The 15449-nt window shown below is 41.8% G+C and overlaps 1 protein-coding gene across 1 annotated transcript in view; it reads right to left on the bottom strand.

Annotated features, from left to right (window-relative positions):
- The window catches only part of LOC133660454 (cytochrome P450 4B1-like), a 39631-nt gene extending 24182 nt beyond the window's left edge, over positions 1-15449 (bottom strand). The window contains exons 1-4 of the mRNA XM_062063961.1: positions 15156-15449; positions 14915-15059; positions 14789-14833; positions 14585-14712 (exon numbers count right to left, since the gene is read on the bottom strand). Coding sequence (XP_061919945.1) covers positions 14585-14712; positions 14789-14833; positions 14915-15059; positions 15156-15344 — 507 coding nt within the window. The 5' untranslated portion in view covers positions 15345-15449. The remainder of the gene's footprint in view (positions 1-14584; positions 14713-14788; positions 14834-14914; positions 15060-15155) is intronic.

Raw genomic sequence — 15449 nt, 5'->3', positions numbered from 1 at the left:
CTAACTTCCTGAGCCTAAATGAAGACAAAACAGAAGTTATGTTGTTCGGTCCAAGTCGCTCCCCCTCCCCCAACGTTGACCTCGGCACTCTGACCCCGTATCTCAGCGACTGTGTCACAAACCTGGGGGTAAAGTTCGACTCAGATTTTAAATTCAAAAAACAAATCAGCAGCGTCGTACAAAAAAGCTTTTATCAATTACGCCAAATAGCGAAAGTGAAACCGCTTCTATCAGGACATGATCTCGAGAAATTAATCCACGCCTTTATCTCGACTCGTCTAGACTATTGCAATGCCCTGTATGTAGGCATTAGCCAGGCCTCCCTCGCCCGCCTGCAGCTCGTGCAGAACTCTGCTGCTCGTCTGCTAACACAGACCCGCAGACGTGAGCACATCACCCCTATATTAGCGTCCCTTCACTGGCTTCCTGTGCGTTACAGAATCCATTTTAAACTCCTTTTATTTGTTTTTAAATGTCTAAACAACCTCGAGCCAACATATCTCTCCGACCTCCTTCAGCCTTACTGCCCCACCCGATCCCTAAGATCAGCCGATCAGCTGCTACTGACGGTCCCGGACACAAGGCTGAAGCTTAGAGGTGACAGAGCTTTCGCTGCTGCTGCTCCCAAGCTCTGGAACGACCTACCTCTGAGTGTTAGACAAGCCTCCTCTCTTGCTGTTTTTAAATCTCTCTTAAAAACATACTTTTATTCCATGGCTTTTAACACTGAGTGATACCCATCCTGCAATGGCGCCCCATAATACAGATGCTGTCAACCTGTTTTTATGTTTTTATATTTTATTTATTTATTTTTTATCGTGTTCTGTTTGTGTTGTGTTGTGTTTGCTCGGTTCTCGTATTATTTTTAACCTGCCCATTGTACAGCACTTTGGCTACCCCTGTGGTCAATTTTAAATGTGCTTTATAAATAAAGTTGATTTGATATTCGATAGGCTCCAATATTCTCCAGTGCAATAACAGTACTGAAATGAAGGCTTAAAAGGGAATTATAGGGGGCCTTAAAAAAATAAAAAAAATAAAAAATATATATACCTTCATATATATGTAGGAGCCATTTAAGGCATCCTTATTTTTGTGTTGGCATTACTTTCTTTTGTCACTAGGTGGCGGGCTTTTTGGGTTGAGCAGTGCAGGGGGGAAGGCATATGTAGGAGCACAGGTGAGCCAAACGAGGAAGGACTCAGGTGTGGGCGCACAAACCGTTCTTACCAACAGCAGACAACAGCAGACAACAGCAGACAACAGCAGGCAGCAACAGGCAGCAACAGGCAGGAGAACAAATAACACAATATCACTGCAAAAATCCCTGGTATGTTTCATTCACCCTGCAAGTTCGTTAATAAATATGCATAAACTGGATTTCCGACTGGACCTCACTTCATATACAATGTTTGCTACTGCGTAGGATCACTCCCTCAAACCTGTTGAGTAATGACAATAAATTGGAACATTTGAAGGTGAAGATTGCCACTACAATCAAGTAAGAACGCTGCTCTTCAAGTGGAACACCGAAGGACATCAAAAAGCCCCAGGAGGACGAACTGTGCCACGGCCACGCTGCTGCTCATCAGCCAGGGTGATTGGAAACACCTGCCAGCTCTATAGGGTGAGTTGTGTGGAGCTGAAAGCAGCACAAGGGAGAGACTTGGCCAATTATGTCTGGTGGCAAAGATGATGTGCAGCCACAAGGTGGCGAAAATGTGGATCCTGAAAAGGAAAATGTACAATATTTTGGAAAGGGAAAAAGAGCCATAACGGATACTGCCAAAGGCTTGGAAATGAAAGTTGACAATTATCATAAAGCAATAGGAGCATGTGTTAAAAAAGCTGCTAAAATAAGGGACACAATGAAACAACTCATGCATTCAAATGAAAATGATGAAAATGCAAATGCTGTAAGAGGTCACTTGGATGAATTGATTCATTTGTGTGGAGAGGCAAGAGAAAATCATTCCTCATTGATTGCCTAACCATTGCCTGAAGAGGAACTTGATAGAAAAAATGACTGGTTTCAAGAAAAGATTAAGATACTAGAAGGTTTCATAAAACTTGTGCATGGATGGTTATCAGAAGTGAACAAGCTAACCACACATGACACTGCCCCTGTGGAAGAGGAGTCACAATTGCATGTCTCTGCAACACATGGCTCAGTTGAAATGCAAGTCCAAGATGAAATGCATGTCCCACTTGCCCATGATGAACATTTATGTGTTACACTTTCTGATATTGGAGCCCAGGACGAATGTCTCAATCACACGCAGTTCCATAACATCAACAACCTCTTCTACCTCATCTGCTCGCATTCGAGCCCGGGCCGACAAGGCAGCTCTCAGGGCAGAGGCTGCTGCATTGGAGAAAAAACATCAGATTGAATCACAACAAAGAATTCAACAGGAACAACTCAGAATGGAAAAGGAAAAGTTGGAAATGGAAACCAAGCTGGCAGCAGCAAATGCAAGGGAGCAAGTTTTTGCAAGCATGGGATCTAGGGAAGGATCAAGAGTGTCAAGAATGAGCTCTGAATCCCACGAGGGAGCTGCTGCTCCAAAGAAAACAATGCCCCTCTCTGACACACAGGTCGGGAAGCCAAAACAATTCATATATGAAAAATGTACCGAAGCTCATTACATGACTCCAAGACAGGCTGCTCTCTCTTTAATGCAAACTGACAATCTGTCAAAATCAACTATGCAAATGAAAAGAGATGATGTTAAAGGTCATACAGTTCACACTACATCCCCTGTCACAAATGCCATCAAACAAGATCACATTCTTGATTTACTAAAAGGACAACATGATTTCAATGCCTTATTGGTTAAGCAGAATGTCCATTCCTCTTTACCATCAAGAGACGTACCTGTGGTTGATGGAGATCCGTTTCAGTATGAAACTTTTATAAGGACATTTGAATATGGAGAGGAGAAAAAGTGTGACACCTATGACTGCTTGCATTATTTGGAACAATATACTAGAGGGCATCCAAAAGAGCTGGTTCAAAGTTGCCAACATTTGCCTCCGTCTCAGGGCTACCAGAAGGCAAGACAGCTACTCAAGGAACATTTTGGTAATGAATATCATATTGCAACAGCAATAATGGAAAAGGCTTTTTCCTGGGGAACAATTAAATTGGAGGATATAAAAGGATTGAGAGCATTCTCTCTATTCCTCAGAAGTTGTCCAATGCAATGGGATATCTGGCCTATATGGAAGAAATGAATGTTGTTTCTAATATGAGGACCATCATCCTAAAGCTTCCATACAAGCTCAGAGAGCAGTGGAGGAACACGGCCTGTGACCTACAGGAGAAGCAAGGCCATCGTGACATTTTCCCAGACCTTGTGAACTTTATTGAAAAACAAGTCAAAATACTCTTTGATCCACTGTTTGGTAACATTCAGGACACTAAGCAATCAAACTGTCAAACCCTCATCCGTCCCTAAGCCAAGAGGAAAGTCAAGTCCAAAATGCAGCTTTGCAACAACATTAATACCCATAGAAACTGTGGAGTCAAATGAAGGAAAAAGGAATGTGATTGTCAAAAATCACAGTTGTCTGTTCTGTAAGAAGAATGGTCACACACTGGAGTGCTGTCCACAATTCAAGAGGAAGAAGCACAAAGAAAAAATAGACTTCTTAAAGGAAAAAGGAGTCTGTTTTGGCTGTCTGAAAATAGGACATTTAAGTCGAGACAGCAGAAATCGTCTATTATGTGAAATCTGTAAACAACAACATCCACAAATACTCCACATTGAACAGACAGAACAAACACAAACCAAATCAATTGGAACCAATACTGTTGTCCGACCTACCAAGCATACCTGTGGTCATATTGGGGCCGGGCACCACCCCTCCATCTACTCCATTGGACCTGTACAAGTTCAAAGCAACAAGGGAGACACAGCGTTACAAACATGCATTTTTGGATCATGGAAGCACCTCCACATTCTGCACAGAAAAACTGATGCAAAGACTGAACATTACAGGACAAAGAACAAACATCCTTCTCAAAACCATGAATCAAGTGAAACCCGAAACCAGCTACCACATCACTGGACTGGAAATAGCTGGGATAAATACGAATGACTTTATTCAATTGCCTGATGTATTTACATACAAAACCATGCCAGTTTCACCACACAATATTCCAAAACAGCAGGATTTGAAACACTGGCCATATGTAAATCATATCACATTACCTGAAATTGACTCTGACATCGACCTCCTCATTGGCACGAATGCCTCTAAGGCAGTGGTCCCCAACCTTTTTGTAGCTGCGGACCGGTTAACGCTTGATAATTTCTCCCGCGGCCCGGCAGGGGGGGGGGGGGGGGATTTTTTTATTTTTTTTTCATGAAAAAAGTAAAGTAATAAACGTGAATCCATTGACCTTTATTAGCACATTACGCCAACAACGTAACGAGTATAATTTTAATTTTTTTAAATTTTTTTGTCATGAAAAAATTTAAATATTAAACGCGAATCCACTGTGTACTCATATTGACCTTTATTAGCACATTGCGCCAACAACATAACATGAGTGTAACATCAAAGTCTCTGGTAACTTCCTCTCTGCCCATTACATAAATAAAAAAATCACGTGGAAAAACATATAAATGACAAGAACTAGCAATTCCACACTACTGTCATTATGAATGTTATTTTTCAACAGCTGAAATAAAGTTGTCAGTTTGAACCGTCAGATAAGCTTCCTGCATGTTTGTGTGCCCGAGTCCACTCACAAGCTCCTCCTCTCCCCTCTCCCTCACCTCCCTCACCTCCCTCTGCCCAAACGCGCTCTGATTTTCGTTGCTATGGTAACGTTTACATGCCTTCAAAATAAGATGCAGACACAACATTAAAAACGAATATAAGGTGCATGAGATTTTTAACTCACCGTAACACTAAATCAATGGGAGCCCTGAGCTTGTTTCTCTGAAACGAGACGGTCCCAACTGGGGGTAATGGGAGACAACTGGGGGTAATGGGAGACAACTGGGGGTAATGGGAGACAACTGGGGGTAATGGGAGACAACAGGGGTTAATGGTAGACAACTGGGGGTAATGGGAGACAACTGGGGGTAATGGGAGACAACTGGGGGTAATGGGAGACAACTGGGGGTAATGGGAGACAACAGGGGTTAATGGTAGACAACTGGGGGTAATGGGAGACAACTGGGGTTAATGGTAGACAACTGGGGGTAATGGGAGACAACTGGGGGTAATGGGAGACAACTGGGGGTAATGGGAGACAACTGGGGGTAATGGTAGACAACTGGGGGTAATGGGAGACAACTGGGGGTAATGGGAGACAACTGGGGGTAATGGGAGACAACTGGGGGTAATGGGAGACAAAGACACCCCAAGTGTGTTGCTTATGTCCAGTCTGCTACGTTGTTGTGTTTTGGTGGCTGTCACTGCAGAAAATCCCGCTTCACACAGATAGGATGTTGGAAATGGCAACAGTGTTTTCAGTGCCGTGGTGGCGACCTCGGGGTATTCTGCCATGACTTTATTCCAGAAAACAGGCAGAGTTTTGGTCTGAAATACACTTTTAAGGCTGCCGTCATTTGCGATCTCCAGCAGTTGATCTTCTTCTTGCAAAGACATGCTGGATTCATCTGCCTTGTTGACAAATGGGTCGCGGATCCATTCCTTGGCAGTTCGTGAGTAGTTGGGAAGTAGTGCTCAAACTCTTTTAAAGGCCTACTGAAAGCCACTACTAGCGACCACGCAGTCTGATAGTTTATATATCAATGATGAAATCTTAACATTGCAACACATGCCAATACGGCCGGCTTAACTTATAAAGTGACATTTTAAATTTCCCGCTAAACTTCCGTTTGAAAAAGCCTTCATCGGATGACTTATGCGCGTGACGTAGCCCGGGGAACAGAGGTATGCCTTCCCCATTGAATACAATACAAAAAAGCTCTGTTTTCATTTCATAATTCCACAGTATTCTGAACATCTGTGTTGGTGAATCTTTTGCAATTTGTTTAATGAACAATGGAGGCTGCAAAGAAGAACGTTGTAGGTGGGATCGGTGTATTAGTGGCTGGCTGTAGCAACACAACAAGGACTACTTACTTGGATAGCAGACGCCTAGCCGATGCTAGCAGACCCACCGTACGGATGATCGGGTGAAGTCCTTCGTCGCGCCGTCGATCGCTGGAACGCAGGTGAGCACGGGTGTTGATGAGCAGAGCAGATGAGGGCTGGTTGGCGTAGGTGGAGCGCTAATGTTTTTATCATAGCTCTGTGAGGTACGGTTGCTAAGTTAGCCTTAGCGTCGTTAGCAACAGCATTGTTAGGTTTTGCCAGGCTGAGATCTATTAACCGTGTAGTTACATGTACATGGTTTAATAGTATTGTTGATCTTCTGTCTATCCTTCCAGTCAGGGATTTATTTATTTTGTTTCTATCTGCATTTGAGACAGATGCTATCACGTTAGCTCATGCTAAAGAGCTTCGTCGATGTATTGTCGTGGAGATAAAAGGCACTATGAATGTCCATTTCGCGTTCTGGACTCTCATTTTCAAGAGGATATAGTATCCCAGGTGGTTTAAAATACAAATCCGTGATCCACAATAGAAAAAGGAGAGTGTGTGGAATCCAATGAGCCAGCTTGTACCTAAGTTACGGTCAGAGCGAAAAAAAATATGTATTTCACTGCATTCTAGTCCGTCACTCTAATGTTCCTCATCCACGAATCTTTCATCCTCGCTCAAATTAATGGGGTAATCGTCGCTTTCTCGGTCCGAATAGCTCTAGCTGCGTTGAAAACAATAGGAAAATATGAGGGAGTGAACAACTGACAACGTCACGCTACTTCCGGTACAGGCAAGGTTTTTTTTTATCAGAGACCAAAAGTTGCGAACTTTATCGACGTTGTTCTATACTAAATCCTTTCAGCAAAAATATGGCAATATCGCAAAATGATCAAGTATGACACATAGAATGGATCTGCTATCCCCGTTTAAATAAAAAAAATTCATTTGAGTAGGCCTTTAAAGCACAGACAGGTGATGGTGCAGCAGCTTGGTGAATGAAGGCGCACGCTCAGTCTCACGCAAAAACCCCGCCAATGTTTGAAACATGTCCAGGTTTTTTGGGTTGGTGCACTAATTGTAAGTGTATCTTGTGTTTTTTATGTTGATTTAAAAAAAATAAATAAAAATAAAAATATTATTAAAAAATTATTCTGCGGCCCGGTACCGAGCCACTGCTCTAAGGTACTGGAACCCTGGGAGGTGGTCAATAGCCAGGAGGATGGGCCATACGCAGTGAGGACCCTATTGGGATGGGTCATTTATGGTCCTTTAAAAGGAGATGACACCAGCAGGCATAATGGCTGCCCTGTTGCTGATGTCAATAGAATATCTACTCTAAACCTGGAGGAGTTAGTAGTCAAACAGTACAACCAAGATTCCAGTGAAAGATCCAGTAAGGAAACAGAGGAAATGTCAAGAGAAGAGGAAAAGTTTCTTGATATTGTGAGTAGAGATGTCCGATAATATCGGTCAGCCGATATTATCGGCCGATAAATGCGTTAAAATGTAATATCGGAAATTATCGGTATCGTTTTTTTTAAATTATCAGTATCGTTTTTTTAAAAGTTTTTTTTTATTAAATCCACATAAAAAACACAAGATACACTTACAATTAGTGCACCAAGCCAAAAAACCTCCCTCCCCCCATTTACACTCATTCACACAAAAGGGTTGTTTCTTTCTGTTATTAATATTCTGCTTCCTACATTATATATCAATATATATCAATACAGTCTGCAAGGGATACAGTCCGTAAGCACACATGATTGTGCGTGCTGCTGCTCCACTAATAGTACTAACCTTTAACACTTCATTTTACTCATTTTCATTCATTACTAGTTTCTATGTAACTGTTTTTATATTGTTGTACTTTCTTTTTTATTCAAGAAAATGTTTTTAATTTATTGATCTTATTTTATTTGATTCATTTTTTTAAAAAGTACCTTATCTTCACCATACCTGGTTGTCCAAATTAGGCATAATAATGTGTTAATTCCACGACTGTATATATCGGTTGATATCGGTATCGGTTGATATCGGTATCGGTAATTAAAGAGTTGGACAATATCGGCATATCGGATATCGGCAAAAAGCCATTATCGGACATCCCTAATTGTGAGTCACTCTGCAAAGATTAAAGATGAACATTACTGTTTAAACATACCTTTTAAAGAAGAAGATCCCATCATGCCGAACAAGCGTTGTATTGCAGAGCAACGCATCCAGAGCCTGAAACGCAAGTTCAACAAAAATGAAAAGTTCTATAAAGAATATACATCTTTCCTCACAGATATGATTGACAGTGGCTATGCTGAATTTGTACCATCAGACCAGCTGAATAGAAAAGATGGAAGACTGTGGTATATTCCACATCATGGTGTGCACCACTCAAAAAAAGGAACATTAAGAGTTGTTTTTGACTGTGGTGCAGTCATCACTGAACTGTGAACTACTTCAGGGTCCTGATCTTACCAACTCACTTATCGGAGTCCTCATCAGATTCAGACAAGAACCGGTTGCCTTGATGGCAGACAATAAAGCCATGTTCCATCAGGTTAAGGTGTCTGATAAGCATGTCGACTACCTGAGATTCTTATGGTGGCCTGACGGTGATATGCAGCAAGATCTGACTGAATATAGGACAGGGGTGGGCAATTCATTTTTACCGGGGGCCACATGAGCTACCCGAGCACTGCTGGAGGGCCACATCGACAATATTTCAATTAAATTTTGCTCAATATTATTTTTGATATATACCGTAAGATAAATAATAATAATAATAATAATAATTAATAGTAATAGTAATACTTCAACATAGTGTGTGTAACAGCATTCCATGACTAATATAAATAAATTAACATTAATAATAAATGACAGTAAAATAAGCACACGTATGACTGAGGAGTCATAGTGTAACTTTGTGTGGTGTTTGAGTTGTCCGACTTTTTGTGTGGCCATAAACGCAGCAGTGGTTTAGTGCTATGCGTGTTGGTGACAGATGACAAGTTGGTTTTGGCCTGGTTTGTACGGCAGAAAATGACTATTTCTTCCAGATAGAAGTGTTTTACTCATGTTTTTGGTGTGGTTATGTCCGAATATAAACAGTTTTGCTCAATAAAGTGATCGATATAATTCCTGGCCTCGAAGCATCTCGATAGACGTTACAATAATTGAACGGTGTTGACGAACACCGTTAGGGCCGCTTGTTGTCACTGTCACTCAAAGTTGCATTGCAAAATTCCATAGAATAAATATGTTTATTTTGTTTAGAATTCAGATGGGATTTGATTTGGTGCGCGGCATATACTTGCTGCGCGCAGCGGACGCTTTAGCAGTGCGCAATTGCGCAGGCACGCACCTTAGAGGGAACGTTGCTTGGCAGTCCATGTCTTGTTGAAAACACGCCATTCCTCATCAACTTTTCTCTTTTTAGCGTCTCGGGTGTAAACCGTGCATCACTTGTCGCTGCATGTGCACCTTCACTCGCAGGTTACACACGGACACACGCCCATAAATAATACTTTTCAAAATAAAAGCAGCACAGTTGTATTGCGCGCAGGACATAGATGTTTTTTCAACTTTATTTTGTAATTGTAGCTGTTCACATTCACTCACAATCACGCACACGCATACGTCCACACGGAAGTAATACAAATAACGATTTTCAAAACAAAAGCAGCACCGTTGTATTGCACACTCGACATAGATACTTTTTAAAATGTATTTTGTAATTTATAATTGGCCTCACGCGGGCCGGACAGGGACGCACAAAGGGCCGGATGCGGCCCGCGGGGCGCAGAATGCCCAGGTCTGATATAGGATGAAGGCACATCTATTTGGAGCTGTGTCACCACCAAGTTGTGCAAATTTCGTTTTGAGGAAAACTGCTGAAGACAACCCAGCTCATTTTCCACCTGAGGTGACAGACACAGTACGCCATAACTTTTATGTAGATGACTTTTTACGTTCGATTCCCACAGAACAAGAAGCAGTACAATTAGTAAAAGATCTGACTGCTCTCTGCCAAATGGGGGGGTTTACTCTGTCCAAATGGATCAGCAACAGCCGTGCTGTATTAACATCTATTCCACAAGAGCACAGGGCTAAAGAAATCAAGGAGTTGGATTTGGACAAGGACAATCTACCAATGGAAAGAGCCCTAGGACTACACTGGTGTGTGGAAACTGATGTGTTCAAGTTCACAGTTGTTGTACCAGAAAGACCACACACTAGACGTGGCATTTTGTCTGTGGTCAGCTCTGTATACGACCCTTTAGGATTTCTAGGACCATTTACTCTGCCAGCTAAAATGATTATGCAGGAGCTCTGCAAGGAAAAGCTTGAATGGGATGAAACCATACCACACGTTTTCTCTCAACAGTGGACAGGATGGCTAGCAGATCTCAGCAAAATGAAGGAGTTTAAAGTTGACCGGTGCATGAAGCCTACACACTTTGGTCAAATCACACACTTACAGTTGCATCACTTTTCGGATGCCAGTGAGAGTGGCTACGGAACCGTCTCATATTTAAGACTGGAAAACAAAAACAAAGAAGTGCATGTTGCATTCATCATAGGAAAAATCAAGAGTGGCACCATTAAAACAAATGACAATTCCCAGAATGGAGCTGGCTGCAGCTGTCCTCGCTGTCAAAGTTGACACAATGCTGTGAAAAGATCTACAGTTAAAACTGGAGAAATCATTTTTCTGGACGGATAGCACAACCGTGCTTAAATACATAAGCAACGAAACCAAACGCTTTAAAACATTTGTAGCAAACAGAATCTCTTTTGTAAGGGATGCTACCGACATATCGCAATGGAGATACGTGAGCACAAAGGAAAACCCTGCAGATGCAGCATCAAGAGGGCTGACAGCAGATCACTTCCTAGGCTACAAAAATTGGATAAGAAGACAATATTTTCTCTAGGAAGGCAAGCCAAGAATGGCCAATCTTGCAAGTTGAATCAAAAATCTCTGTTGATGATCCAGAGATCAAACCTGGCATCACAGTAAATGCCATTGTCAAAAGTCAGTTGAATCCAACTAACAATTTCATCCACTACTTCTCATCCTGGGTGAGACTGAAGATTGCAATAGCCTGGCTTTTAAAAGTAAAGACCGCACTCTTGCAACTGACTAGGAAAAGAAAAGAAGTTCAAACTGCTGTGAGTAGTGTTGAAAATGATCCTGTCAAATTAAAGAAGAAGATTGAAGAGGAGATGCAAGTATTTAAAGCCACACAGTGCTTATCTCCCCAAGATCTAATCCAAGCAGAGAATGCAGTCATCTCATTCAGTCAAAGTGAAAGATTTCAAGGGGAAATGTCTGTTCTACAGACTGAGAAAAATGTCAAAAGAGACAGTCATTTGTACAAATTGGATCCAGTGCTGGGGGATGGACTTCTCAAAGTAGGTGGTCGCCTGAATAGGCTAGCAATGCCTGAAGAAATCAAACATCCGATTATTCTCTCTAAGGACCTCCACATATCCACACTACTATTACGCCACATCCATAAGCAACTCGGACATGCAGGAAGAAATTACATGCTGTCTTGTCTCCGCAAAAAATATTGGATCATCAAAGCCAATTCTGCTGCAAGAAAAGTCACAAATGACTTTATTGTGTGCAAACGACAGAGGAGTAAAGTCGGAGAGCAAAAAATGTCAGACTTACCTTTGGAAAGAATCCAACCAAACAAACCTCCATTCACGAATGTAGGAGTGGACTACTTCGGTCCTATAGAAATCAAAAGAGGACGAAGTCTTGTTAAAAGGTATGGTGTAATTTTCACCTGCATGGCAAGCAGGGCAGTACACCTGGAAGTTGCACATACACTTGACACAGACTCCTGTATCCATGCGTTAAGGAGATTCATCTGTCCAAGAGGTCAAGTTTCATCTCTGAGATCGGACAATGGTACAAAATTTGTAGGAGCGGAAAAAGAATTAAAGAAAGCATTGAACAGCTTGAATCAGGATAAAATCCAGAACACTATGCTACAGCAAGGTATAAAGTGGAACTTTAATCCCCCGGCAGCGTACCATCACGGTGGTGTATGGGAACGACTAATCCGCATGATACGGAGTGTATTGCGCTCTGTTCTTCATCAACAAGTACTTGATGATGAAGGATTGCAAACTTTAATGTGTGAGGTTGAAGCAATCTTAAATGACCGACCCATAACCAAATCCTCTGATGACCCCATGGACCTGGAAGCGCTGACCCCAAACCATCTTCTTTTGCTAAAAACCAATCCAAGATTGCCACCTGGACTCTTTGTAAAGGAGGATCTGTACATCAAACGTAGGTGGAAACAAGTACAATACATGGCAGATCTCTTTTGGAAACGATGGACAAAAGAATACTTACCTTTAATCCAAGAACGTCAGCGATGGACCAGAGCCAAGAGAAGTTTTGCCCCTGGTGACATTGTGGTGGTGGTCGATTCCACTGCCTCACGTGGATCCTGGTTACTGGGGAGAATACTGGAAACTATTCCTGATGCAAAAGGTCTTGTACGCACAGTTCGACTAAAGACCAAAAAACAGCATACTGGAAAGACCAATAACCAAGATAAGTCTCCTCCAAAAGACTGAAATTAAAGATTAATGAAGATTCAAGATTAATGAACTATAAATGCCAACATATTTTTATTTTGAAATTATGAAAAAAAAATCAGAAAAAAAACAAAAAAACCTGAGAAGAAGAATCGTGTAAAAGTGAATTTGAATGGCTCCCTTTCAAGTAATTGTAAACAATTAGGGGCCGGTGTGTAGGAGCCATTTAAGGCATCCTTATTTTTGTGTTGGCTTACTTTCTTTTGTCACTGGGTGGTGGGATTTTTGGGTTGAGCAGTGCAGGGGGGAAGGCATATGTAGGAGCACAGGTGAGCCAAACGAGGAAGGACTCAGGTGTGGGAGCACAAACCGTTCTTACCAACAGCAGACAACAGCAGACAACAGCAGACAGCAACAGGCAGCAACAGGCAGGAGAACAAATAACACAATATCACTGCAATAATCCCTGGTATGTTTCATTCACCCTGCAAGTTTGTTAATAAATATGCATAAACTGGATTTCCGACTGGACCTCACTTCATATACAATGTTTGCTACTGCGTAGGATCACTCCCTCAAACCTGTTGAGTAATGACAATCAATTGGAACATTTGAAGGTGAAGATTGCCACTACAATATATATATATATATACCAGTGACGTGCAGTCAGGGGAGGCAGGGGAGGCGAGGCCTCACGTGCCATCATGGAAAGAAAAAAAATGTAAAAAAAAAAAAAAAAAAAAATTGTTATATGTATCCAGTGATTATACTATAAAGTTATTTTCTATTTAACTTCACCAGTTTTAGATTATTTTTATTCAAAATCGCTGAATTTTCCCATTTGCCGTTCAAATACTGAGAAGAGACTTGCGGTGAGTCAGCAACCAGTTGAGCCTCACCATGGATTGCGCAATGACTCGGCTAATTGCTGGCCTGCTGTGCAGTGAGAGCGTATTGCTATATGAATTATATTATACATTTCCATAGTTGAGTTAGCTGAGGTATATAATGTACAGTGTATACAGTCAACAACTGTATGTGTGTAACATATTTCTTGTGCTGAGCAATCATAAAACGGCTGCGAAGACGCACTGGGTGAGGCTCGTAGTTCTCCCGCCTCATGGTGGTAGAGGGCGCTAGTGATCCCAGGGATCATTCTTGCGACTACTCTGCTGCAGAATAAGTCACAACAAGCAGCAACAGTTAGCAAGTCAAGTGCAGCGGCAGCGATCGTTTATTTATTCCTCTCGCCTGGACTTTTACCATGGAGGATTACATATCTAAAATAAGACAGTTTTCTGAACTGGACTTTCAATCGAAGCAGGAGGTAATAATTAAAGGAAGATCTCCATCGAGACAGAGAGACTTTTAAAACTGAAGAAAGATAAGGAAGACTTCTATAAACAAGTTATTGATGCTTTTATTCAGAAGGAGCAACGCATGGACTTCATTTATAAGTAAAGGTAAGACCATATTAACGTTTTTTTTAATTAAATGTGCTTTTTTGTGTGCTACAGTTTGTATGCGTAAAGAATGCTGGTATGAGCTTTTAAACATAACCCTTTAACTGCTGCCAATCAAAAGGTGAATAAGATACTCTTTAGGGTTCATGTGTTTGTAAATCTGACTGTGATGAAGTCAGTGCCTCACCAGCCATGAACCTCACCGCACGTCACTGATATATATATAAGTAACAAAATAGTTACTTTTCACAGTAACACATTACTTTTTGGTGTAAGTAACTGAGTTACTTTTGAAATAAAGTAACTAGTAACTGTAACTAGTTACTGGTTTTCAGTAACCAACCCAACACTGCTTATCATTGTGTAATTTTAATATTGTCGTGTATTTTCAATCCTGTGTAATTTTAATTGTGGATGTTAAACGCGCCATAAAAAGGACACTGCACATTGTCCTTCAAATACAAACAAACAAACTGCGCCGTACAAACCAACATAGTTTTGGTTGAATCCGACATCAGTCTTGTGTACGATTTCAGCACATCGTAATGGAAACCCGGCGTCAGGAGCCTCCTGTGGCGGAACCATTTCCGACCTCTAGACACCAGTAAGCCGTCGCCTGAGAAAGGACGCAAGCATTGTTTGTGTCAGTTTGAGTAACTACATATTAACTCCTCGGAAAAAGGACGTCTTACCCATCCAGGTCTTTAGGAAGATATACAAAAAATCATCTTTTGGCTCTGTAATTTAAATAGAGGATTGGGATTATTTTTATTTAAATACTACAGTTGTCCTCATCCAATAGGGACAAAAATAGACACCTGTTGTCGTCAGTATGCTTTTTACATAATCTGGATGGTGGACGTTGAAGTAACAAACAAGGGGACCGAACCACAAAGGGAATCCATAGGGGTACTGCACCCCCCACTTCACCAGCGTGTCCAAGTCAGTCCCATCTTGTTTGAACTGAAACACACAACAAATGTCCTCATCCACACTTGTTTTTTGTAACGATCGTTAGATGAGTTACTTTGCACCAACTGGCTCGGGAATGCTTCTCACCTGGAGGGCGTGTCCGAACAACCAATGTCTCGGTGGTCCCAGGAACACCTCGTCGATCCGAGAGGCTTGTCGTCTGCGTTGAAGCAGGACGATGGCTTTGTAGACGACAGCCAGGAGGCAAAGCAGAGCGACCGAGTACTGCACAAAGCAGCCGGACGGAAGCCCCAACAAAACCTCCGTGACGGACATTGTTGTTATGAAAGTGGGGACGAAGTAAGAGCGCTTGCAGAGCTCCCGTGTTCGATAGGCGTGACGTCACTTTCTGGGTGGGCGGGACTGAGCTACAAAAGATGC

Source organism: Entelurus aequoreus, linkage group LG11 (assembly GCF_033978785.1).
Source record: "Entelurus aequoreus isolate RoL-2023_Sb linkage group LG11, RoL_Eaeq_v1.1, whole genome shotgun sequence".
NCBI lineage: Eukaryota > Metazoa > Chordata > Actinopteri > Syngnathiformes > Syngnathidae > Entelurus > Entelurus aequoreus.
The sequence above is the reverse complement of the archived record's forward strand: the minus strand, read 5'-3'. Positions and strand labels throughout refer to the sequence as shown.